General features: G+C 41.8%; 1 protein-coding gene across 7 annotated transcripts in view; it reads right to left on the reverse strand.

The window, feature by feature from the left end:
- The window catches only part of HYDIN (HYDIN axonemal central pair apparatus protein), a 438409-nt gene that overhangs the window by 9894 nt on the left and 400524 nt on the right, over positions 1-27991 (reverse strand). For all 7 annotated transcript variants that reach the window (XM_053211099.1, XM_053211098.1, XM_053211096.1 and 4 more), the window contains 12 exons: positions 25188-25335; positions 24562-24769; positions 23759-23980; positions 19569-19738; positions 17585-17783; positions 15670-15828; positions 13522-13799; positions 12150-12369; positions 10330-10542; positions 8939-9102; positions 7944-8094; positions 1041-1271 (listed from right to left, as the gene is read on the reverse strand). In XM_053211099.1, coding sequence (XP_053067074.1) covers positions 1041-1271; positions 7944-8094; positions 8939-9102; positions 10330-10542; positions 12150-12369; positions 13522-13799; positions 15670-15828; positions 17585-17783; positions 19569-19738; positions 23759-23980; positions 24562-24769; positions 25188-25335 — 2363 coding nt within the window. The remainder of the gene's footprint in view (positions 1-1040; positions 1272-7943; positions 8095-8938; positions 9103-10329; positions 10543-12149; positions 12370-13521; positions 13800-15669; positions 15829-17584; positions 17784-19568; positions 19739-23758; positions 23981-24561; positions 24770-25187; positions 25336-27991) is intronic.

Consider the following 27991-nt stretch of genomic DNA (forward strand, 5'->3'; position numbering starts at 1 on the left):
TCTACAGTGGTGAGGATGGATGGACCTCAGCTGCATGCATCAGTGTGATGATCGTCAGAATATACAATACTGAGCAAGGTATAAAACACTGAAGAATGCAATTAGTAGGATTTCTTTTGTATAAAGTTTGAAAACAGACAAACCCAAACCATATGGTTTAAAAGCAAGAAATGATTACAAAATAAGGATAGTGGGAACTTTTAGGGGTGAGGGATGATACTGTGAGTGGGGACAGAGGTTTCTGGGGGTGGTGGCAACTTTTTATTTCCTGGCCTGGGTACTGGTTATACAGATAGTTCTTTCATAGTTATTTAAGTGAACCTGTTTTAGTACATATATATACATATATACATACATATGTACATATATATATATATATATCTCCTAGTTTTCTGTGTAGATATTATAATTCATGATGAAAAATATAAAAATAAAATAAAGGGCATGGAAGGTCTCTGAAGAACACACACACCAGGTTTGGGGTTCTGAAGGGGAAAGCAAAACTAGGGTGGATGCAGGGAATAAGCAGGTGGGCTCAAGCTGGAGAAACAGAAGGGATTTTGATGGGATCTAGACAGTGAGAATTTGGAGCCATACATCAAAAAGAGTCAAAAGAAAGTTCATCTCCACAGCAGCCCAGAATTCCAGGGCACGTCTTCTCAGCAGTCACAGGTTATGTGTCTTTCCTGAAGCGGGTCTGTGCACAAGCAAACATATAAACGAGACCGCCTGCTGTTCACTCCATACACTACTATGTCCCTTGCTTCCCTCTTCACCACGTATATACTACGTTACCTTTATAATTAGCAAAAAACAAAAATGTTTTCAGTTTGAACAAAGCAAACAAGTGTATAACAGAGGCAAGTGTTCATGATTAGTAAGTCCCTTTTACATGTCTGAACCAAAGGGCAGAAGGGGAGAGGACAGATCAGGAGTGTGATTGATGCACTGTCCCCTGCCTTCCCACTCCTGGGGCTGGCCCAGCTTCAGGGATGCCTCTATCACAGATATCAGGGAGCCCCTGGTAGCCAGGGTCATACCTCAGAGTTGGCAGGCACCACAAACTGGGAGGGCAGGCTGATGTCAGGGACCCTGCATTCCATGGAGAAGGTCACTGTATAGGGCAGAGGGTTCTCCACCTTGATGGAGGCTGATGTGCTCTGCCGGACGGGGCTCACCATCTCAATGGTTTTGATCACGCCTGAAGGGATGACCCTGAAACCCACCATGTAGTATAAAAACTCATTGGTCACCTCGTTTCGGAAGATCACCTGGGTTCGCAGGGAGAGGGGGAGGAAGAAAGCAGAGGAGAGGGGTTAGTGGAGGGTCTTCAGCTGTCTTGAGTTCCTTCTCTCTATTAGCATTGCCTGGGTACATACAGCATGGGTGCCAGGCTGACACAGGCACTCCCACCCTGTCTGAATCCCTACCAGCCACCCTTTTCTCCTTCCTATGCCCATTGCTGCTGGAATAGACAATAATACTAATAGTAATAATGACGGCATCTAACATTTAATGAATGATTACTGTGTGCCAGGCACTAGAAGTACTTAGTTAACTTAAACAATTTGTAGGCAACATTATTATTCCCCTCACTGTTTGTTTGTTTGTGTTTTTTAAAGCCAAAGAAACTGAAGTTTAGCAAAGTTAAGTTATCTTGCCAAGGTCACATGTAGAGAAAAGTGTCAGAGCCAGGATTTGAACCAAGTTGATCTGACTCCAGAGCCCACACTTGTGACTGCAGTACATTGTCTCCTCACCTCTGCAGTTGATATGGTAAGTTGCTCACCTTTTTCTGCTTGTTTTCCAGGTGACTGATGATGTTGGGCATCTTCTCATGTGCTTATTGGTCATTCACACATTACTTCTGTGAAATAGAGTCTATTGGAGTCTTTTGCCCTTTTTAATACTTTGAGTTGTTTATATTATTATTAGTATATAGTAATAGTTCTTTACGGATCTGACTTTTTACTTTCAACTTCTTCCTGTCTTTAGCTTTAGAGTGCTTCTGGCACCCTGTCTTTTAATTGGAGTGTTCAGTCTTTTACATTTAAAATAATTCTTTTTTTAATGTTTATTTATTTTTGAGATAGTGTGAACAGGGGAGGGGCAGAGAGAGAGAGAGAGAGAAAGAGAGGATCCTTAGCAGGCTCTGTGCTAGACAGCAGCAAGCCCGATGCAGGGCTGGAACTCAAACTGTGAGATCATGCCTGAGTCGAAGTTGGATGCTCAACTGACCAAGCCACCCAGGTGCCCTAAAATAATTATTTCTATGTTTAGGTTGAAGTCTGCCTTCTTGTTGGTTATTTTCCATTTGTCTTATTTATTTACTTATTTACTTACTTATTTTGTTTCTCTGTTATTCCTTTCCTGTTTCCTTTTGGCTCGACATGCAATCTTTTGTAATGTATTTTATTTCCTCTACTGGCTTCTTAGCTATATTTTTTAATAATAGATTTTTAGTGGTTGTTCTACAGCTGACAATATGAATTTTTAACTTGTGAAGTTTATTTTGAGTAGTATTTTATCACTTCCCACTTTATAACTGACCCTTCATGCTCCTTATGCACACTTCCAATTTGGCAAATGTGCTAACCTTACTAAAGTATAATTTTATTGACCTAACCACTCTATTTTCTGTGCTTTTGTTGTCATATCTTTTACTTCTACATACATAAGAACACCCACCTAACAGTGTTATCATATTTGCTATAAACTGTCAGTTGTCGTTTTTAGAAAGTTCTTAGAAGCTGTGTGTGTGTGTGTGTGTGTGTGTGTGTGTGTGTGTGTGTGTACTTATTTACCATTTTTAGATTTTTAGGGCTCTCTTTCCTTCCATTAGACCCAAATTGCTAACTGGTATAATTTTTCCTCAGGCCAAAGAATACCTATCAATGTGTTGTTTTCTAATGAAAGTCTGCTGGCAGTGAATTCTCTCATGTTTTCTCTGAAAATATCTCCATTTAAAAGGATGCTTTCAGTGAATAAAGAATTCTAGGTTGATAGAACTTAGCATTTTGCAGATGGCTTCCATTATAACTGAAGAGAAGTCAGAAGTCTTTTTATTGTTTTCCCCTATCTTAGATCTTTTGTATCTGGTTATCTTAAGCTTTTCTCTTTCTCTTTGGTTTTCAGCAGTTTTACTATGATGTACACAGACATGGCTTTCTTGTATCTCATGGTTTTCTTTGTATTTCTCCTGCTTGAGGTTTGCCAAGTTTCTTGGATCTGTAATGTTTTTTAATCAAATCAGAGAAATTTCTGCAATTTTTTTTCAAATAGTTTTTTGCTCCATACTCACTTTCTTCTCTTCTAGGACTCACATTACTTATGAATTAAAAATTTTTATACTTTCCCACAGGTTCCTGAAGCTCTGGTTCTTTTTATTCAATCTTTTTTCTCTTTATCATTCAGATTAGAAATGTTCTATTGATTTGTTTCAAGTTCACTGAATCTTCACATCTCCAATCTGCTGTTAAGCACATCCAGTGAAATTTTCATTTCAGTTTATTGTAGTTTTCTATTATCAAATATCTGTTCAGCTCCTTTTTTTAAAATATAGTTTCCATTTCTTTGCTGAGATTCCTGATCTGTCTAATTATTTGAAATATTTTCTTTTATTTCTGATCATGTTTACAAAAGCTGCTTTGAAGTCTTTGTCTGCTAAATGCAATATCTGGCCCATTTTGGAGTCCGTTTTCATTGCCTGTATTTTTCTTGACTATTGGTTACATTCCTCTCATTCCTTACAAGTCTAGTAATTTTTGTTTATGTACTGAACATTGTTGATAATCATTGTAGAGATTCTGGATTCTGTTACCTTCCATGTGAGAGTGTTGATTTTATTCTAGGAGGCAGTTCAATTATTGACTGATAAGCTTGTGTAGGTTTGGTTTTATGCTTTCTTAGAGCAGACCTATAGAAAGCTCAAGGTGTTTTTCGAGACCTTCCAACTTGGTAGGATTCAGTCTCCAAATTTTGTCCTTCCTACAGATCTTGTTGCGGCTTAGTTTTAGGCTTTCTAAGGGCCTAAAAGGACTTATTATAAGGGCATGGTCCTTTCTTCGGGCCTTTCTGGTATTTCAACTGGGTTCCTAGGATGTTAATGAGATGTTAATGTAATCTCTCCACTCTGGCTGAGCCAAACCTCCAATGTTCCCTGGGCACTGATCAACGTATCTTTGTTCCTTTATCAATCTCTTTTAGAAGCTGCTCTCTGATAAATCTCATGTAGTCTCACCTTGTGCATGTGCAGTACAACTGTCAGCCAAAGACTGTGAAGGGTATTCCCACACACACTTTTGTCTCCCTTCCCCCTGACATCCTGCCACTCAATGCATTGCCCCACTCCTACCTTATAGAGACCAGCTATTTCAACTGCACCAAATTTTAATTTCTGTATCGTCAGCTCACTGGGGCTGTTGTGTTTTGCTTAGATTCTAGCTCACTGCATTGCAGTCAAGAAATTGTCCCTTGGCAGAGAGCCAGGATAATTGTGGAGATTCATCTCATTAGCTTTTCTTCTCTTTGAGGGATTGCGGTATTGTGCTACTGTTGTCCAATGCCTGAGAAGGGTTGCCTCAGATATTCTGTTCAGTTTTATGGTTGTTTATGGTGGCAGTAGTAGTTACTCCATCATCATCAGAAGCGCTTTTGACTTTTTTTAAAAAACTTTTGTATTGTTAATTTGAATACTTAACATTATTTTTTAAATGTTTACTTACTTTTTTGGGGGGAGGTGCAGAGAGAGAGGGAGACATAGAATCCAAAGTAGGTTCCAGGCTCTGAGCTGTCAGCACAGAGCCCAATGTGGGGCTTGAACTCACAGATTGCGAAATCATGACCTGAGCCAAAGTCGGATGCCTAACTGACTGAGCCATCCAGGAGCCCCTAATACTTATTATTGTAAAGAGATCTGTGATCTGAGTTCCCTGTTATTTTTAGTTAACACTTTAAAACATATATTGACGTATATTTTTCTGTTTACAGCTACAGTTTATGGCTATCTCTATTCGTGCCCTACCTTTCTTGATGAAGAAACAAGTATCTTTCATTTCTCCATTTTCTTCCCACTAAATGAGAAAAAAATTTCTTTGCATTATTTTATATCTCCCCTTGCTATTTCCTATATTGAGGTCATATGAAATATTCACTTCAGATTGCTTTTCAGCAATTATTTGAAATTACCTATCAATAGAATTTTGAGTCTTTGTTCATTATAACCTTTTGTTTTCTTCTTGAATTCATTTACTTATTTTTAAAATTTTGCTAACTTAAAAACTTATTATTTTGTGGTGCTTCTTTCAAACAGGGATTATATATATGGGTAGGTTATTTTGAGTCCTTGCAAGTTTAAAAATGTCTTTATTTTGCCCTTGTAATAGTTTTGTTTGGAAAAGGTTCTAGATTGAAAACACTCTAAATCATATGAATAGCTTACTCCATTGCTTCTTGTATTCAGTGTTGCCATGAGAAACCTGATGTTATTGTGATTATTTCCTTTTACTTTCTTTAGAATCATTTAGGATTTTCTTTTTTATCCCAGTTTTCTACAATTTTGGTCTCACCTATTTAGATGTGAGTCTTTTTTTCATTCACCCTATTTGGAAAGTTGGTGGGTCCCTTCAATTAGAAGACTCAGTCTTTCCAAACAGTTCTGGAAGTTTTTTTTAATGTTTATTTATTTTTGAGGCAGAGAGAGAGAGCTAGGGAGGGGCAGAGAGAGAAGGAGACACAGAATCCAAAGCAGGCTCCAGGCTCTGAGCTGTCAGCACAGAGTCCAATGAGGGTCTAGAACTCATGAAGCATGAGATCATGACCTGAGCCAAAGTCGGACGCTTAACCGACTGAGCCACCCTGATGCCCCTGGAAGTTTTTCTTCAATTATTTTGAAGAGTATTTTCTTCCTTCTATTATCTTGCTTTCCTGTTTTGGGAGCTCTTAGTAGATAGATATTAGAACTTTTTGATGTATATTTTGTGTCATACTTCCTTTCTTTTTTTGAAACAGCTTTATTGAGATGCAATTCACATACTATATAATTCACCCAATTAACGTGTATAATTTAGTGGGTTTTAGTACATTCACAAAGTGGTGCAAATATCACCACAATCAATTTTAGAACATTTTTATCACCCCAAAAAGAAACCCTGCACCCATTACCAATCATTCCCCATTTCCTCCTAACCCATCGCCACTAATTTACTTTCTCTTTCTATAGATCCGCCTATTCTGGACATTTCATATAAATGAAATCATACAATATGTGGCCAGTTGTGACGGCTTTGTTTAGCTATCATAATTCCTTCAAGGTTCATTGATGTGTTGCATGTATTTAGCACTTCATTTCCATTTCTTTTTATTGCCAAATAATATTCCATTATATTTGCCCATTTGGGTTGATGACATTTGGTTTGTTTTGTTTGGTTCTATTTTTTGGTTCTTATGAATAGTGCTGCTATGAACATTTATGTACAGGTTCTTGTATGGACATATATTTTCATTTATCCTGAGTATATACCTAGGAGTGAAATTGCTGAGTCACACGGTAACTCCATGTTTAACCATCTAAGGAATGCCAGACTGTTTTCCACAGCAGCTGCGCCATTTACACTCCCACCAGCAATGTATGAGGGATCCAACTTCTCCACACCCTCTTCAGCACTTATTGTTTCCTTCCACTCTTGCCATTTCTTTGTGCTCATGTGCTAAATCAGCTCTATCTTCTAACTTACTAGTAATCTCTTCCTCAGAGTTCATTATACTATTCAGCCTTCCTCTAAGGTTTTCCATTGAAAATATTCAATTTTTTAATTTTTAGGGTCTCTGATTGTCTTCCACAATAGCCTGTTCTTTTTCATGGGTATGATTATCTTCCTTTATTCCTTTGAGGGTATTAATGTTCACTAAAAATATTCTGTTTGCTTTAATGACTCTTTTATCTTAGGGGTTCCCCTTTGTTGAGCTGGTGTTTCTATTTATGGTGGCTTTTTTTTTTTCTTCAGGTGTTTTATGATACTTTGATTCTAAGGTTCTCTGTTAGTCTATGAATGTGATCTGAGTGGAGCAGTCTACCTTAGTGATTTTAGGAGAGGGGATGACATCCCACTGTGTGAGTTTTGCCAATATCTCTTCTGGAGGTAGGAGATGGGTTCCTAGGTTCTTTCTTTTTTCACTTTAAAATCTCCCTAGCTGATTCCTTCCTTCATCATAGCTTCTGATACTATCTGTAAATGAGTAATTTCCATATGTTATCTTCAGCCCTAATCTCTCCTGTGAGCTACTGACCCATATATACTCCTTTTCTTCAAAGCATGTATCTCATTTTGTAATTATACATTCATAGTACCATTATTTGGTTAATGCCCTTCTCCTTTCACTGGACAGTGCATTTGATGAAAACAGAGACTGTGCCTATTTTTGATCATTGCTGTGTTGCCAGCACTTAGTTTAGAGTGTGGCATATATGCTTATAGGTACTTGCTGAGCTAATGAATGAATTAGGAGAAACAGCTCATGTGTGAACGACCCTGTGGTGTCTTGGAGCAAATGGCTCTGAGTTGAATCCTGGCTCTGACATTACTAGCTATATGTACTAAATGTTCAATACAATGCTGGCCACTATAATCACTCAGGAAACGGGACCTTTTCTTATTATTGTGGTCTGGTGTTTGCTGGCCCAGTGTTACTGCTTAAGGATTTTCACGATTCTGTTGCCTTGAAGGCTTGTTGTGGGTCTACATGATGGATGGATGGCTCTGTCATCTGGCTTCATCTTCAACAGGCTGGGAATCCTGAAAGCTTTGTCAGGTCTCTAACTGGTTAGCCCAGCAGGATAAGGATGGGCTGGCTGTGGGAGGACATCTTCACTCCCTAACACCAGGATTATTAACCTTGGGGCAAACCTCCAGAGTTCCAGGGAAATGTCTTTAACACGTGGATACCTTTGCACTGTAGAGTCCCTCCTTGTGGGAAAAGAAGTTCAGCCTGTAATCTTTCTTGGAGCCAGACAGTACATCAATGTAATCAAGGCCTTTTAAGGTGACGCTTAGATCTGGCCTCTCTGGTTTCACCATTTCCACAATGACCCGGAATCTGGGACACAGGAAGAGAGGATAGAGAAAATGAAACCATTTGCCCAAGGAAAAGAAGGAAAGGTGCTATCTCTACTCTTGATTTTATGATAAGCACGTGGGTCCAGGGTTCTGGTCCTTTGTCTCTAACAATAACAATAACTACCATTTACTGACACCTGTGATGTGCCAGCTACTGAGTCAGTGCTCCAAATGTGTTAGAGGCATTTAACCTCACAGTGTCTGTAGGAGACACATATAATTATCACCCCCATTTTACTAATGAGGAAATAGAGGCCAAGAGAAGGAAACATGTTCAGGTCACATGACTAGTTATTGGTACAACTAGGATTCAAACTTAGGTCTGAGCCCTTATCCACTATGCTAACTGGTGGCCTTCAGTAAGTAAGCTTCTTCTCCCAGGCTTTGGCTCCTTCTCTGTAAAAGAAGGGGACCAGGCTGGTTGTCAATTCCTCTAGCCCTTGTATTCTACTCTACTCCCACTGCAAATAAGATCCAAGGGACATCCTTCTCTGGCCAGTGGCTTAGGTGATAAGACAGAGAACTCAAGAATAACCATCATGATTATCATTTTGATAATAATAATAACATCTAACATTTATTTGAGCACTTATTTTACGTCAGGCACTGTTCTAGGAGACTTAAGGAATCAGTTATTCATAGATAGCACTGACTGTCTGGAAATTTAGTGTTCAGACAATGCTTGGTTACATCAGGGAACTTTGCCTCTGATTCTTTTAGCCCCTCAATGTCTCTAGAGGCCCTGACCATGGGAAGGGCCAGGCTAGACAGTAGAAGTCCTCCCTCCATCTCCTCCATCCCAACCCCTAGCCCCACTCTCTCACCTCTGGGGCTTATTAAGCCAGTTGGTTATTGGCAGGAGTTCAACATAGGGTGTCTTACATGGTACTTCACGGTAGATACTGGCCACGGCTTTGGGGAGCTCAGAAGTCCCATGCAGCATATATAGCCAGCCAGTCCCATCTGGGAGGGGAAAGAAGAGGGTGCCCTAAGGAGAAGAAGAAACGTGGTCAAAATGGCACAGAAGTTCCTTTATTAGGTACCTCTTAGGCGTAGTAGTGACACAGGATTAATAGAGGCCCTTGCATAAGCATAACTCTTGAAATAAGCTTGGTAGTATGTTTTAAGAGTCATAAAAATGTTCATATGTATTTGAACCAGGAACTCTACCCCAGGCAACTTAAGAGTCTCATGCTCTATTGATAGAGCTAGCTGGGTCACCTTTCCCCAGGGAACTTAAAAATCCCTTCGGAGGAAAAAGCTACACACACACACACACACACCTATGCATTAGAACCATTTATAATATTGATGAAAATTTGGTAGTAATAACTTTAATATTCAACAACTGAGGAGTATTACATAAATTATGGAACTTTCATTCCATGAAATATTAGGCAATCATTAAACATGATTACATCACAAAGGCTAGTTAAACAGAAAAATGTTCATGATCTAATGTAAAGTAAAAATAAACTGGGTGAAAAATTAGGTATTCTATGATGGCAACTATGACTGTATCTGAATAAGGACTGGTAGTAAAGATATGAGAAAACAGTTCTTGGGGCGACTGGCTGATTCAGTCGGTAGAGCATCTGATTCTTGATTGCGGGGTTGTGAGTTCAACCGGACCCTGGGTGTAGAGATTACTTACAAAGAAAGTAAAGCTTAGAGGCACCTGAGTGGCTTAGTTGGTTAAGTGTCCAACTTTTGATTTTGGCTCAGGTCATGCTCTCATGGTTCGTGAGATTGAGCCCCACGTCCAGCTCTGCACTGACAGGGTGGAGCCTGCTTGCAATTCTGTCTCTCTCTCTGCCCCTTCCCTACTCTCTCTCTTTCAAAATAAATAAATAAACTTAAAAAAAAATACAGCTTAGAAGAAAAAATTCTTTCTTTAGGGTGGAAGATTATGGCTTCTTTTCTTTTTAAAAGTTTGTTACAGTGGCGATGATGCTATTTGTACAATTAAGCTAAATATTAATTACTTGATGCTTAGTCCAGGACTCTGTTCAGAACTGAGCCCCTTGTTCCAAGAAAATCCCCTGTACATGAAAAAATACAGGCAACAAGGGAAGTTTCGGACTCCATAATCTGCATTATTCCCCATTGTTCCAACATGATTCGTGGGGTTCTCCTCACCTCCCTTGCATGACTCCTCCCTCCAACCCCACGGTAAAATCAATAGGGAGCGGCGGGGGGAGGAGCCTCAGCCTACCTGATGTTTACGGTTCTCCAAGTTCATGGTGCGGGGTCTGTAGGTAATCTCATAGGGCTTGTTTTGCTGATGGGGCTCCAGGGTGATGAACTCTGGCCCCTCCCAGTGCTCACCCTCAAAGATGGGGTGCAGGTTCCAGGTCTGGTTGGTGCGGTTTGAAAGCATGATGGTCTGAGTGTGCTTGGAGCGTACCTGGCAGGTGAAATTTACCACCTGGAAGAAAACAGACATCTGAAGTAGGTAGTGAAATTTACAAATGAGGAATTCAAGGAAAGGTTTAGGCTGGCATCCATATTTGGGAGTATAGCAATGTTTTTTTTTTTAAAGGCCAAGAAACTGGATGAGATTATCAAGAAGTTAAGTGTTTTTAGATAAAAGAAGAAATTTAAGAACCAATTCCTGACTGACACACTCCAGTGTTAAAAAAAAAATCAGAAGAGGAGATGAGAAGGAGCATCTAATAAGGTAGGAGGAAACCCAGGAGAGGGTGGCATCCTAGGAACCATGTGAAGTGTTTGAAGCATCTTCCTTCAAGGGACTTGTTCAAGGTATCAAATACTATCAACAGGTCAACAGTTGAGAACTGAGCACTGAATTCAGCAGTGTGGACAGTGTAGCACTGTTGGTAAAAAGAGTCAAATAGATCAGTGGACAAGGACAGCATTCAGCAATAGACACCTGCACATATATGGTTAAATGAGTTTTGACCAAGGTGCAGAGGCATTTCAGTGGAGAAAGGATAATCTTCAACAAATGGTGCTAGAACAACTGAATATCCACATACAAATGATAAAACAAAATGAATTTTGATCCATATCTTATGCTACATACAAAAATTAACTCTAAACACATTAAGATCTAAATGTAAAATTTGTGCCCTGAATATATGAAGAGCTCTCAAAACTCAATAATAAGAAAACAAACATCCCAATTAAATATGGACAGAGAATTCAAACAGGTACTTCAACAAAGATGATATATGGATGGCAAACAAATACCTGAAAAGATTCTCAATGTCATTAGTCATTAGGGAACCACAAATTAAAAGCCACAATGAGATACCACCTTATATTTATTAGAATGGCTAAAATTAAAACAACAGGTGGTAACAAGTGTGGGCAAAATGGGATGCAAGTGGAAATATCAGACATTGTCGGTGGAAACACAACCACTTTGGAAAAGAGTTTAGTAGGTTCTTTAAAAAGTAAATATATACCTGCTTTGTGCCCCAGCCATCTGGGCATTTACCCAAGATAATGGAAGCATATTTTCTTGCCAAGATTTGTACATACATGTTCATAGCACCCTGGGTGATTCCATTTACATAATTATAGAGATGGAGATCAGGTGTAATTTTTACCTTAAGTGATTTTTTACTGTAAGTGGAATGGAGTCTACTGTTAGGTTTCTAGGGACAAGGCTAGCAGAAGGTTAACTCAAGCCCACTCCCCAACTCCCAACTTTTTTTTTTTTAATGAGAGAAGGGGAAAGTGTTTACCCTTTACTTACAGTGCTTGTAAGAGAATTTGATCTAGCCAAATATGTCAGAGAAACCTTCCTTGAGAATGTAATGCTTGAGTTGAGAGCTGAAGAATGAATAGGAATTAACTAAATGAAGAGGGGAAATGAATATTGCAGCAGTGGGGAAAAGGATATGCAAAGGCCCTGTGGTGGGAGGGAGCAGGTCTGAATGTTTGACGTTGGCACCGAGGACTGTTTGAACAGAGTCACTTGTTTCTAGAAGGCCCAGCTGAATTCAATTGTGGTGTCTGCTGGGCCCACTCTTGCCATTGGCACTTCTGTGGGCAGCAGCTACTGACCTCTCTTACTGAAGGTGGTCCCACGCAGACTCCAGATAGGGTGAGGTTCAGAGGATTGCCTCCATGGATGAAGCAGAGCAAGTTTTTATAGAGACTCTCCTTGCCCACCTCAGTGGGATGGTAGGTCACTTCAAAAGAGACCTCCATGCCTGCAGTGATGTAGCCTTCTTCTGGGCTGATGGAAAAATGGGGCTCAAATTTTTTGACATCCCATTTAAACCTTTTCCAAGACAAAAGGAGACAGGAAGGACAGTTTACTAGTATCCTGGGGTGTGCTTAATGCTGCTGAGATCAAGGGACTTTGCCTAGGCTTTTAGCTGAGAGGTTCACCCCTTTGAATACTCCGTGGGATGTGGGCAGAGCAAAGGCGGATGGAGTCAAGAGCTAGCTCACTTCTGGGTAAGACAGCTCAGCTGTCTCTCAGACCTGAGCAGGGTGGGAAGTGGCCGCATCTTATCTTATATTCTGCAAGTGACTCGTCGAGGAACATGCACATGAACATGCTAACACATGTGTATCACACAGCCAGGAAGTGCCGGGGCTAGGACTGGAACCCTCCCAAGGCCATGGCTATAAGCACCCCCTGCATTGCCTCTCAGGTCAGATCCAGGAGGGCAGAGGCAATGCCTTCAGGTGAGAGATGCACCCGTTCTTGGGGGCACTCTTAGTCATCCCTCTGTGGGCCATCCCTCTGTGCTTCCAGCCACACCCTCGGGGCACTGTCCACACTGAGGTCTGGGTGAGGGGTGTCTGCACAGCTATGGTGGCATGCCCGAGTCGTGACTGGGCCGGGCACCTGCTAGCCAGAGGGAAGAGCCTAGAGAGGAGAGCAGTCAGAGGTATACTTGTGTTCTAATCCCATCTTTCTCACCTCTTAGCCATGTGACCTCAGGTAAATCACCTGACCTCCTTGAGCCTCACCTTCATCTGTGAAATGAGGACAATATAGTACTACCTCTCAGGGGTCTGGGGTAATTAAATGGGAGCTTATACGTAAGAATGCTTAGCACTGCACTTGCACAGTGTAAGTTCTAGCTGGATGCATGATTTTGGAAAAGTAGTCTCAGTTGTCTCGTCTGTAAAACGGATCAACCATAGAATTGTTTTGGTAATAAGCAAAAGGAACCATGTAACGGGTGTATAACATGCACCGAACTAATCTTCTCTATTGCATTAATTTTTGTAATCCTGGCAGCCGCAGTCACCCTAGCAGGGCCACGTCCCATCTTGAGGGAGGGGAGGGGCTGTGAAAGGGAGGGGAAAGAAAGAAAAAGTGGCTACACTTGTAAAACAAATATCCAGTCTGAATCCAGGGCAAATCCAGAGTCAAGAGAGCTGTGTTTGGCCTTGGGTAGGGATGCCACTCTCCTACCTTGCACCCACGTCACCCGTGTTCAACATAAGGATGCGACGCGTGGCTTGTGTCTGATACACGACTGGCCCGAAGGGGAGATGCTCCTGGTCCAGGGAGATCTCCAGGGCCTGGCAACAGCCGCTAAGGAGGAAGAGAGGATGCAGAAGCCCCATGCATTCCATGAACACCTCCTCAGAGAAGGGAGGGATGCGTTTCTTTGGGGCAAAGATGACTTCCAGCTTACAGACCTCTTTGGGCTTCAGAGTGATGTTGTAGGATGGTATTAAGGTGATGACCTGGGCAAAACAGCAATGAGACTCAGCAGCTGAGGGCAGAGGGCATCTGAGGCTTCTATTTCTGGGTCTTGCTGTTAGGGCTGCAATAGCCCAGGGGTCAAATCCCACTCTGCTCTCTCCTGACAGCTGCGTCATCTTTGCTAAGTTACTTAAACTTTCTTTGGCTTACTCTATGGTGAAGATTCAGATCACCTATATAAATGTGTGGCATGTAATAGCCATTCGATAAATGTTAATTTTTCTCTCCAGCTCCTTGCAAATGACCCCTACTCTCTGGTGCAGGAAATAGTAAGATAAGAGGAAATAGAAAACACTTAGCGCTCCTGTGTTTTTCCAAGGAGTGCTCCCTGGGTTCCCTGTACCACACTTCCCACTGTGCTCTTTAAAATGCAGATTCACAGGTCCTGCCCCATTCCAACTGAATTTTGGGAGAGCTTGGAGCTCACATCTTCAAAAGTGCCCTGAGTGACCCGTGTCTTCGAAAGCTTGAGAACTCTTGTTTAAATTCGTATGGTTTTCCCTCCCCCCGCCTCCTTTGTCCTGGTAGAAATCAACCAAAATCAGCTTTCAGGAAGCCGAAGCTCCTTCCGGGCTCGTGCTTCCTGGGGTACAGGGTGCTGTGTGGTCACCAGCAGGTGGACTGTGGCAGCAGACAGTGGGCTGGAAACCACGCAGGGACAGCAGTCTCCGTGAGCTCTCCAAACACCACAATGTTGGTGCCAGTACAGGTAACGCGTCACCTCAAGAGGCAAAGGCGGCTCAGCCCAACGGTCAGGGGCCCTGACCCTGCGGCACTGAGGATTTTGATTTGGATGAATGAGGAAGTGGAAGCAAGTCTGCCCTCTGTCTTTGGCCAGCACCATGGGCCCTGGGATGAGGTGCCACTGGCTCTCTTGCTCTGGCTAGCTTCCCCAGCCCGTTTCTCTGTATTTGGCAATCCCTGGACGGTCCACAGCACCCCTGCCTACACAATCACACCTAGCTTTCTAAAAGCACAGACCCCCCCCCTCAAGCACACGTAGCTCTGCCTGCCAGCACACCTCTCCCCAACCTGTCTGCCTGGAGACACCTTTCCATCCCAAAAACCCAATACAGACCTCCCGCCCTATGAGGCCTCCCACAGCCCCCCGCTGTCGTCTGAGCAGCCCCTCCCAATTCACACCCTGCCTCTGCAGTTTCTAGGCTGTCCTGGAGTTGTTTCTGTGTCAGTGACCCCCAAAGACTGTGAACTCCATCAGACCAGTCAACATTGTGTTCACCTTGCTACAGATTGAATTGTGTCCCCCACTCCACCGGCTGACAATTCATATGTGAGTGGCATTTGGAGATGAGGCCTTTAGGGGGTAATTAGGGGTAGATAAGGTCACGAGAGTGGGATCCTCATAATGGGACTGGTGCCTTTGTAAGAAGAGACACCAGAAGCTTGATCTTGCGGTCTCTCTGCCAGGTGGGTATACAGCAAGAAGGTGGTCGTCTGCAAGTGATTATTTCTGGGTGTGAGATTATGGCGAAAATGTTTTTCCTTATGTCTTTCCATATTTTTCAAGCTTCCAACGATGAGGATATATACATTCATTAGAATCCAGATCTACCAAATCCCATCCCTTTCTCTTTCATTCTGTTGCCTTTTCGAGGTATGCAGCCTCTCTAAGCCTTGGTGTCCTTATCTGTAAAATGAGAATAATAACAGTACTAGCCCTACACTGTTTTTGTGAAGATGCTCAGAGGTAGCACGGGGGAAGCTCTTAGAATGTCCTGGTGCATGGTAGATGCCCGAGAAGTGTGAGCTGTTTGTGTTGCTAGCACAGTCATCTAGTCACCCATGTCACTGGGAAGCATAAGAAGCCCACTGGGAGCCCTGGGCACCAACCTTGGGTTCCTGGAGTTCTGGAATCGAGAACAGGACTGTCTGGCTAAAAGTGAGTGGGGCGTGGCTATTGTTCACGATGGAAACCATTTTTTTCACAACCTGTCCTGGCAGGACAGCTCCCAACTTTACAATCCTATTGACCGGATCTAGGACTAAAATCTGTGGAACCAGAAAGAGAGGACAGAGGGAGGGTTCATCAGTTCCTTGAAAAAAACTATTATCATACATCTATCCTGGTGAGGCAATGATGGTTCCTGTCAGTGTCCTGCCTTCTTCATATGGGATGGGCATTCACTCACCTGGTAAACACGTGCATACAATATCCACTAAGCAGCTTACTACGCAACTACATAATCACAACTGGATGAGGAGACATGATGGAAAAGCTCAGGGTACTGTGAGAACATATTGCAGGGTCTGAGCTGGCTGGGGGTTCTGGGGCCGCCTCCCTGGGGAAGGCATGTCTACCCTGGGAGCTAAAGGAAGGGTGCCATCTAGTCTGTTTGAGTCAGGGTGGGCATGGGGTTGGAGGCCACCCGGGGCGGGGGGGGAGACAACAGCCTGTGGCAAGGCCCTGAGTCAGAGGAGTGGCCCAGGAAGGCCTGTGGCTGGGAGAGAGGGGCACATTGAGAAGACAAGTTTGGAGGTGGTCAGGGATTGTGCTGGGAGAAGTGGGAGGCCAGCGAAGCATGGAGTGACCCAATCAAACGTGTGTTTTGTGATTGCTCTGGCTTGCTGATCTGTGGGGTGGGCTGGACAGGGACAGATGAGGGCCACACAGACAAAATGGTGGAGGCAGAGGTGGAAGAGTAGACACGCTTCCAAGTCCTCATCTAAGGCACTGATCAAAATGTTGGCCTGGATAGATCAAGGTCAGGCTGGGCCTCGCCCTCAGGATGGCATGGACACACAATGAGCAGCAGCCACTCAGGCAGTCACTAAACGGCACACCCCCTGCCCTTCAACTTTCTTTATATCAAGCCCGCATGTTTCTATGGTGTCTAAAAAGGTGAGAGTCTCCAACAGCAGCCTGTGCTTCTGGAGGTCAGAGAACACATTTAAGTCCCCTCCAGATTTCCCCCAAAGTACCTAGCACAAAATGGGTGCAAAATGAGTGAGTGACAGAAGGAACAAGTGAACGGATCAGTGATATCAGAAGAGACCCCATCTCTGGCTTGGGTACAGACAACACCAGGTGGCAATGTCTTGTCATTCCTCTAGCTTGATGGGAAGGCTGCCAGGAACACACCCCTCCCACCTTCTCAGTTGCTGAAATGTCCCATGCATTCCTGAGCATCTTGGAAGGCCTTTAGTCTTCTAAAATTTCCTATTAAAATGCAAATATACCAACCAAACAGACACCTTACATGTTTACCAGACACTGGGGAGAAAGGGATTAGCAGCAGGACTTTCATTAGGAGTACCTACTTAGAAGAAATGCCCACAATCAAATATAATCCTGGGATCTGCGCCTGGCTCAAGAATATCAATCAATGTGGCATTAAAGAAAGATGTTCCACAATTGAAATGTATGTCTGTGTGTATATCTAAAACGAATTGCTATTCAAAACAGATCTTGTCTATTAAACGTAGAAACAAAACATGCCCTAATGTGAGAGACAGACATGCTTGGGATTGTGCATCTGACAGTCTCAAACTTTTCCAAGAAAAAGATGTTTCTCCAATGCCTGTGATTACTTGTACCCTATGATATAGTAAAGTTTGATATTGAATACGGTCTATGGTTCACTCGAGTCAGATTTGACAGGTCATCCTTGGGTTGGACTCGCTGGCCTCTGACAACGCAGCTTGGGGGCAGGACAGGTGGAGAGGGAAGAGTGGGAGGGGCAAAGGTGGCTGGGAGGGCAAAAAGGCATGGCTGCCATGGCTGAGGATCTCCCCAACTGTCTGGTACCTTCATCTCGGTGCCTTTCCCTTTGATTTCAATTACTTGTTGTGAGAGCCCATTGATTTCAAAGGGGATGAGTTCTCGATAATTGATACTTTCTCGAGGATAAAAGGTGATTGGAATCTCCAGTGTCTTTCCTGGCTTTATCACATCAACACGGAAGTTCACCTCGAGGTATGCGGTATTGGTGTATAGACAGTCTAAGCTAGAGAAAATCAGGAGGAAGGTATGTAAGTTAGAAGGCCCACGTATTTCCATTTTGTCTACCAAGTAAGAGGGTTCCAGTACCAGCCTGTGCTGGAGGTCAAAAAACACATTTAAGACACCCAGAAAGACTGATTCTGTCCCCTTGTCTCTGTGAGCTGCTTTCCTGCCCTGTTGCACTGGAGCTATGGAAGAAGGGACCTCAGCAGTGATCCAGCCCATACTTTCCTGGGCATAATCAAGTTACTTACCCCAAATCACACCCTGAGATTCTGGCAGAACCTGGCCTCAGACACAGAGTCTCATGGCCCTTCGCTCAAGGTTCTTTTCACTCTATTTATCCTCTTTCTTGAAAAGGCCACTCATGGCTTTGTACCCTCTTATAAGGAAGTGTTTCCTAAAGTAACTGGGTGGTGAAGCACAGAGGAGAGGAGTATATGTTCCCGATTCAGACACAGGAGTTTGGATCCAGGCTCTATCCCTAACTAGCTGTGAGAACTTAGAAGAGTTACTTAGCTCATTTGGGCCTCTGTTTCCTTATCTGTAGAACTGGGTTGCTTGGAGCATTAACAACCTCATAAGGTTGTTTTGAGCATTAAATGAAATAGAGTGACTAAGTCAGTACTACACAGAGCACAGAGGAGACAGTCCATAAAGGTGAGCCATTCTTATTGTCACTAATTGCTCAACCACATGGGATCTTCAAAGATCATGTCTACTCGGGTCAACCTGTGCATAGGAAGGCCCTAGGGTTCTCCATTACAATACTTTCTTGTCTGTCTTCCAGGTATTTAGAGAAGGAGCCCAGCTAGGCCAATAAAAAGAACTTAATGCCTTCACACAGGACTCAGATTGAATTAAATCATGCAGGGAAGATTTTTAATTAGCATTTAAAATCACATGACACTCTTGTAACTCACCATTCAGGATAATAGTTATCATCACTGCAACAGTAGCAGTAGCAGCAGATAACCATAACCGAGCATTTGCTATGGTCCAGGCACTATTCTAAGTACTTTCTCTAGATGAACTAATTTAACCCTCCTAATAGCCTTGTAGGGGAGGAGCTATTATTATCCCCCATCCCAGGAAAGGAGAGGTTAGACCATGTGCCCCAGGTTACACAGCTAGGGAAGAGTTGGGATTTGAACTTAGGCCTGTGCTGTCCAATATGGTAGCCACTAGACACATGTGGCAATTCAAATTCAAATGAATTGAAACTTAAAAAATGAAAAATTCAGTCCCTTAGTCTCACCAGGCGTATTTTATGTACTTATAGGTTGCCATACTGGATAGCACAGATGTGTAACAGTTCCTTCCTTTAGGAAAGAGCTTTGAGGAAACACAGGTCTCCAGGCCAGTCTCTGGAAATTCTGTTTTGATAGGTCTGGGATAAGGCCCAGAAACCTGGACTGGAACATTCTACATAGGGATGGTGCAGAGAGGCCGGATTTTAATCAAAAGACTTAGGCTCAGTATATATCTGTCATTTATTGCGAAGTAATGGCCTGAGGAAGTCACTTTTTAATTCTCCAAGCCTCGGTTTCCACCTTCATTACATCTGGCATTGCCCTCCTCACTTCAAGATTTTCAGCAGAGTAGCTCCTGGCTACCCAAGTGTCAGTATTAGTGGTAGGGAAAGCAGACGCGGGATTCATGCCCAACTGGGTTTGACTTTTCCCATAATCTTTCTTTTTTCTATTTTGGCAGGACTTCACCTATGTGGAGGCTGTAGAACCCACAAGGAGCTACAGAATCATCTGGAAGCTCTGGAAAGTCTGCTTACCTCATGGGTGTTTCTTCCTTGTTGGTGACAACCAGCATTTGTTTGTACGGGGGCATGCCAGCTTGGTAGATGAAGCAGGTCCCAAAGTTGTAGCTGGTGAAGGAGAAATGAACGGCCGGGCTCACAGCACAGCCCAAGATGCTGCATGTAAACTTTGGGCCGTGGCTGACCTGCAGGCAGAAATGCAGGTGGAGGGTGATTAGAGGTGTGAGCAAAGGACTCCTCAGGTCCTCAGGTGAAGGAGGAAAGTGGTCAGTGCTTAAAAAAAATGGGTCCCAAGACACCATCTGTAGGGGTTCTGATTCATAGGTTAGAAGTCTGTTGGCCTGCAAAGCAAAATGGGACAGTCTGCAGGCCAGCCTCACGCTGCCTCCTACATCAGTGAGTCAGCCTGAAAGCGGAGCGGAGTGGCAGGGACTGCCAGTTACCACCCCACACCTGCTTCCCAAGGCTTCCTCATTAACAGGACTCTGAGTAGTTGCCAGGGGACCTAGGTGAAAATACCCGAGGTCCTATCCTTCCTTGCCCCCAAGGGTGGTCATCAGACACAGTTCTGGTCATCAGGATGTAAACAGAAGAAGACAAGAGGGTGTCCTATTTTGAATACAGAGGCAAAGTCTTGCTGGGAAAATTTGTCTGTTTACTTGTTTGTGTTTGCCTTTGGGCTCTTGCCTCGTGTTTCCATTCTGAATGCAGACATGGGGTTGCAGGTGGGATGGCCACCTTGTGACCAGGAAAGGACAAGAATGAGGTCAAAGGCCCATATGTCAAGGGTGAAAGGGTGGAAAGTTAGAATATGGGTCACCTCTGAATTCTCCATAAGATGATACACATGCCTGAGGGGACAGGAACTTACTCTGCTCTTCAAAAACTTTTTATAACATGAAATTTCTTAAGTTGATAATTGATTTAAAACGAAATATCCACTACTCATTCTAAACATCATTAGAATAAACATAATAGTCATTGGTACAAGATTTCCTAAATGACTTCATAAATTGAAAAACAGTTTCTTATTAAGGCTTAGGCTTTTAAAGTCTTTGCATTTGGTGACTGATTCCCTGAAAAGGAGTAAAATTGACCACCTTAAACTTTTATGCCAAGTAGAGCAGGAAGGTACTATGATGTGTGATGTTTCTTTTTGCCGTAAGACACAAATGTTCTGAAAAAAGACAGTTCTGAAAAGGGATGGCACTTCTCAGGGAAGATGGCTACAAGCCTGCCCCCGAGTTCCAGGCTCAGAGTTTTACAGCTTTGCTTTTTTCTAATTGAAAAAAAAAAAAACCAAACTTTTTTTAGACTGTGCTATGACTTAATGTCCATCTAAATTATGGAATGGCTAGAAACTGACCTTCATTCCAATTGCTATACCTCCTGGTTAACTGTCAGTTGCCTTCTTCTTAAGGATATGAATAAAAAGACAATGTCTTTTAACTCTGTTGACTGTTGCTTTTGCTGTGCAGAAGCTTTTGATTTTGAGGTACTTCCACTTGTCTATTTTGTTTTTTGTTGCCTGTGCATTTAGTGTCATATCCATGAAGCCACCGACAAACTGTTGTTATGAACTTCCCCCCGATGTTTTCTTCTAGGAGTTCTATGGTTTCAGGTCCTACAGGTCTTTTGGATCTGAATATCCAGTTTTCCCAGCACCATTTGTTGAAGAGATTCTCCTTTTCCATTGTGTATACTTGGCACCCTTGTCAAAGATCTGTTGGTTATGTATGTGTGCATTTATTTCTGGGCTCTGTTCTGTTCCATTGGTCTATGTATGTGTCTCGATGCTGGTACTGTACTATTTTGATTTTGGTAGCTTTGTAATATAGTTTGAAATCAGGAAGTGTGGTGTCCCTAGCCTTGTTCTTCTTTCTCAGGACTGATTTGGCTATTTGTGGTCTTTTGTGGTCTCGTATGAGTTGTAGAATTGTTTTTCTGTTTTGTAAAAAAAAAAAAAAAATGCCATTGGGATTTTGATAGGGATTGCATTAAATCTATAGAAGGCTTTGGGCAGTATGGACATTTTAATAATATTAACGCTTCTCATCCATGAACACAGGATATTTTTCATTTGTTGGTGTCTTTAATTTCTTTCATCAGTGTTTTATAGTTTTCAGTATACAAGTCTTTCACCACCGTAGTTAAGTTTACTCCTGATAATTTAATCCTTTTCCATGGATTAAATGAAGTTGTTTTCCTAATTTTATTTATTTTTATTTTTTTATTTTTTAAAATTTACATCCAAATTAGTTAGCATATAGTGCAACAATGATTTCAGGAGTGGATTCCTTAGTGCCCCTTACCCATTTAGCCCACCCCCGCTCCCACAACCCCTCCAGTAACCCTCAGTTTGTTCTCCATATTTATGAGTCTCTTCTGTTTTGTCCCCCTCACTGTTTGTATATTATTTTTGTTTACCTTCCCTTATGTTCATCTGTTTTGTCTCTTAAAGTCCTCATATGAGTGAAGTCATGATTTTTGTCTTTCTCTGACTAATTTCACTTATCATAATACCTCCAGTTCCATCCACATAGTTGGAAATGGCAAGATTTCGTTCTTTCTGATTGCCAAGTAATACTCCATTGTATGTATGTATATTATATAAATACTCCATTGTGTGTGTGTGTGTATATATATATATATATATATATATATATATATATATATTCCATACTTTGGCTATTGTCGATAGTGCTGCTATAAACATGGGGTGCATGTGCCACTTTGAAATAGCACACCTGTATTCCACGGATAAATGCCTAGTAGTGCAATTGCTGGGTCGTAGGGTAGTTCTATTTTTAGTTTTTTGAGGAACCTCCATACTGTTTTCCAGAGTGGCTGCACCAGCTTGCATTCCCACTAATTTTCTTTTCAGACAGTTTCTTGTTAGTGTACAGAAAAGCAACTGATTTTTGTTTGTTGACTTTGTATCCTGCAACTTTACTTCATTATTTTATTAATTCTAAGAGATTTTTTAATGGAATCTTTTGGGTTTTCTACATAGAAGATCATGTTGTCTGCACACAGGGATTTTATTTTTTCCTTTCTGATTTGGATGCATCTTCTTTCTTTCCCTTACCTAATTGCTCTGCCTAGGACTTCCAGTACTCTGTTGAATAGAAGTGGTGAGAGTAGACATCCTTGCCTTGTTCCTGATCTTAGAGGAAGAGCTTTTAGCTTTTCACTGATGAATATGATGGTAGCTGTGAGCTTTTCATATATGGCCTTTATTATGTTGGGGTACTTTCCTTCTAATCCTAGTTTGTTGAGAGTTTTTGGTGATGAATTTTGTCAAATGCTTTTTGCCACTTCTATTGTGATGCTCATGTGACTTTTATCTTTTATTCTGTTAATGTCAGATATAACATTAATTGATTTTTGTATGTTGAACCACCCTTGCTCTGAGGGATAAGTCCCACTTGATCGTAGTGTATGATCCTTTCAGTGTATTGTTGGATTTGCTTTACTGGTATTTTATTGAGGATTTTTACACCTATGTTCATTTGGGATATTGGCCTGTAGTTTTCTTGTGGTGTCTTTGTTTGGTTGTGCTATCCAAAAGAATTTAAATCAGAATTTTCAAGAGATATTAACACTTGTTAATGTTCATGTTTGGTGTAGCACTATTCATAGTAGTCAAGATGTGGAAACAACCTAATTGTCCTTCGATGGATGAATAACTAAAGAAAATGTGGCATATATACACAGTACATCTATTTTTCTTGAATAAATGCTCCTAGGATTGTTGCAAGCCTTTGGTTGATTTTGAGAGTTCTAAAAAAGTTGATTTTGCTGGTTTTTTTTTTTTTTTTTTGCGGAAGAACACCATAGGACACAGCCATTACTGTGGACATCACAGTTCCTTGGTTTTCATTCAATAGCTTATCTTGGAAAATGTTATACATATTTTGTCTCTCTTGCTTTCTTTCCATCTCCCATCTGTCTCCCTTGTTCATTTGAATGGCTGCATGGTATTCTAGTGCATGGATGGTGAACCGCTTTTCAACTGCCACTCACCAGGCACCTCAACTGTGAATGAGGCCTTTATACTAGAGATTATGGGACTATCTCCAACACAACCGCTCTCCAGGAGCTTCTGGCAGAGTGGAGAAGACAAGGAGCACACAGGAGAACTAATCCTTCAAGACAGAGTGCTGTGAGTGCTTCCAGTGTCCGGCAATATTAAATGGTCTCACCTTGATTCTGAGTTCCAGGCCCTTCAAGACACACTTCTTAAGTGGTTGGAAAGACAAGGTGGCGTGCACACTCTGCCCCACATCCACACTGCCATCAATGGGTGAAAAGTCCAAGTACTGCAGCAGGGCTTTGGGGCCAGATAGCTCTGCCTGGAAGCTGAAGCTGAACTTTCCAGTGTTGATAAAGCTGAGTTCACACTGAACACATTCATTCAACTCCACCTGAGAGACAGAGAACAGAGTAGTATATGGAATGAATGCAAACCATGGTTCCATTCTCTCGGGTCAGGATACATAACACGTTGGGGGAAAATATCCTTTGGGAAATAGGAATGGCAGATGATGTCAGTGAGTTGAGTATCCTTAGCTTAATATGGTCAAGTATTCCAGCCAGAGCTATGAGGTGTTGGGGGCCTCTCATACCTGAAGAGTACGATAGCAATTTAATTCTTAGACCTCCCTTGGTAATCAAACATCCTTCCTGTATGTGTAATACAAGCATTGTTTCCTTTCCTACCATCTCTCTACCCCTGAAAAACAAAACAAGAAATGTTTTCACATTAAAACTATATATATTTGGAGGATGGAGCTGCTCCTGGCATGTTTCTGTTCTCCTGGTCTCTCTGGCATTTGAAACAGTGAGATTCAGCTAACATTCACTTATACTGCTCTTCCCAGCTTGAGTGGACACACACACACACACACACACACACACACACACACACACAGATAGAAAGAGAGAGAGAGAGAGAGAGAGAGAGATAGAGAGAGAGAGAGATGTCAGTGCTCTCTCACACTCTTACCTCATAGAAGTTGATAATGGTAGTCTGGTTGGGAGTCAGGAGAGTAATCAAGCCAGTCCTGTCCTTGCATTTGACCTCTGCATTCATAGTGTAGCCCTCAGCCTTGACATTTAAGGTCAGAGGGTGGGCTTTCTTTTTCACATTGCAGATCAAATTAAAGTTCACATCTCCTTCCTGCTTTGGTGTGAAGAAAATATCAATTGGGAACCTGGTTGGGGAAGAAGACAGCAGATTAGCTGACTAGGCCAACCTGCTAAAACCTGCCAAAGACTATGAGCCCAGTGGATTGGCACACACTATGAGGAAAGAGTATCACCACCTCAAATTATGATGAGTTTTGAAGGTTTGCCAGACAAGGTAGGGCACTGCCTTATGAGTTCACAAACATAGTAGATATCAAGGAAAAGAATATAAGCATGAGAGAAAACACTGAGAAAAAGGGCTTAAAGTTCTCAGGGCTTTACAATTTATCAGGAAAATGAACAATGAGAAATAGTAGGACAGAGATGGGATTGTTAACATTAATCTCGACATGCAGCAGCACTCTGAGGAAAGCTTATCCTCCTGGCAGGCCTGGAACCCCTACGACCTTGGGAGGGTGTAGTCCTGGGGAACCTTTTCTTTACCTGGACAGTGGTGGGATCCAACCTTCCATGGGACATATGACCAGGTTGTTGCTGAAACCTTCAGAATATCGGGAGTTGTCTTGGAAGGCAAAATGGAACCCCTGCTCCTCCTTGTTGATGATATGCACGGTCTCCCTGGCTTCTCTGCCTGAGGAGGAAACATCAGCCCTCAGTGAAGACCTCATACCTGCTCCTAAAGTATCTGGGCAGATACTGCTCCTCAGGCAAGAGGAAACCTCCTTAGAAGAAATCCTTCACCTTCTTTTCTCTATTCTCCCAAGCTCTTCAGTCTTTGACCACCTCTCTTCCTTCCTTCTGTTCTACAAGTGACCTTCCCACCCAGGAGGATTCCACTTCTTCCTTCTAGAACTTTACTCTATCAACGGCCTGCTCCTGCTAGGTGGCTCCTCTGCCTTGGTCACAGCTGTCCTAGGTGATTCTGATGATACTATTTTCTCTCCTTGTTCCTTTGGACCCAATGCCTTCCTAATTTTGTCAATGAGGGCCTCACCATCCCTAGTAGGCCCCTTAACTCAGTCCCAATCTTTGTAAATAGTCCCTGCATTGAACTCTTTTGCATCAGAGCTCAGGAATGTCATGAGGGTCCTGACAGGGCCCTAATACATCTTCTGTCACTACCTTGCCTTTTCTTACTTTCCTTGACTATTGTACAACATTTGTTTTTTTCCATATAAACTTTAGAATCATTTTATCCAATATCCCCCCACCCCCAATCCTTTTGGGATTAAGGTTGCCAGATTTAGTATGGGTACATATATTTTTTAGTATAAGTATGTCCCAAATATTGCATGGGACATACTTATCCTGACATAAAAAAAAAACCCCTACTCATTGTTATCTGAAATTCAAAATTGACTGTGCATCCTGTATTTTATCTGGCAACACCAGTTGGGACTCTGCTTGGAACTTGATTGCATTTGCATTTAATTTTGAGAGAACTGGTAAATGTTCAAATCTTGTTTTGGGAGCATTTAAATAAGATTTTATAGTTTTATTCATATAGATCCTGTGCTTTTCTTGTTACATTTATCCTTAGATATTATATAGGTTTTGTCAATATTGAATGGATTTTTTTGTTTCTGTTTCTAGGTGCTTATTGCTAAAAGAAAGAGAAACTATTGATTTTTACATAATTGTCTTGCATCCAGTCACTTACTAAATTATCCTGTTGATTCTAGTGGTTTGTTTTGCTTTTCTCTTGAGCCTCTTGAGGTTTTCTATGTATGAGGTCACCAGAACAGCAAATGAGATAGTTTTGTCTCTTTTCCCCTAATGTTTATGCCAATTACTGAATTTTCTTGTTTTATTGTATTTGCTAAACCACTAAGAAAGTATTCAGTAATAACAAGCATCTTTGCCTAATTCCTGATTTTAACTGCAGCAGTTTTAGTAGTTTATTACAAGATAATATTTGCCTCTTAATTTTGGTTAGTCTTCTTTACTTAAGTTTCTCCCTCTATTCCTATCTTACTGTTAAAATTTCTGTTGAGAATGATGAATTTTAGCAATCACTTTTTAGTGTACATTCATATCATTCATTACATGGTTGTTCTTTAATCTGTTGATATAATCATACTAAAATGCACCACTGTTACATTCCTAGATCAAATCCTGTTTGTCTTGCTGTATTTATTTGTTTATTCTATTCTCTTATTTTTTATTTTAATTCCAGTTATTTAACATACAGTGTTATATTAGAGTCGTGTACCATATGGTGATTCAACACTTCCATACATCACCTGGTGCCCATCACAAGTGTACTCCTTAATCCCCACTACCTATTTCATCACCATCCCTCTACCCTCCTCCCCTCTGGTGAACATCAGTGTGTCTTCTATATAGTTAAGACTGCTGTTATTATTCTTATGCTAACTTGCCCACTTATTTGTTCAAAACCTTCCAAAACACCATACTCCTCCCACCTAGTTATATGTATCAGTATAAGAAATGTATGGAAGTATTACATAAAAAAACTGTTAATGTGGTTTCCTTTGATGGAAAGGATGGATGGAGAGACATTAAAAATTTCCTTATATAACAGAATGATTGACTTATTACAAGAATATTACTTGTCTAAATATAAAAATCTAATGAGTTACTAAAATATATTCTGGCTTTAGTTATACTTTACACACACACACACACACACACACACACACACCCCACATCCATGTGATAAGGGACCTGGCAATCACTTCCTTTATTTCCTTCAGGTCTCTGATCAAATGTTACTTCCCCATTGCCTACTGGCATTCTTTGTCCTCCATACCCTGCTTTATTTTTCTTTACAACACTTATTAACATCAGACATGCTGTATCTTTTCTTTTTTGGTAGTCTACTTCCTATTACTAGAATGTAACCACCATGAGAGTGGGGACTGTGGCTTTATCCATGGCATTCTCAGCTCACAAGAGAGTGCCTGCGTCACACAAGGGGCTTAGTAATATTTTGTTGAGCTGAATGAATGCATGAAAGGATGGCAGAGAAATCTGACCACTGTGACTCATACTGAGAGGCATACAAATACAGCCATGCTCTGAGGCACATACAAGTAAGATGGGGATAACATGAGCCTCTGGAAATGAACATAGGCAGTCCAGGCCTTCAAGGAATCTAACAAGTGTGATTTGTAGCAAGTCTCCTATATTTCCTTAGGTTATTAATGTGTGGGTTTAGAAGATACCTGATGGAAATCAGATTGAAAGACAAATAATTTACGGCTTTGTGAATAGTGATAGAAGACCTCTGACATGCTTCTGGAAGGTACCAGAAAAAGTTCCCC

Source organism: Acinonyx jubatus, chromosome E2 (assembly GCF_027475565.1).
Source record: "Acinonyx jubatus isolate Ajub_Pintada_27869175 chromosome E2, VMU_Ajub_asm_v1.0, whole genome shotgun sequence".
NCBI lineage: Eukaryota > Metazoa > Chordata > Mammalia > Carnivora > Felidae > Acinonyx > Acinonyx jubatus.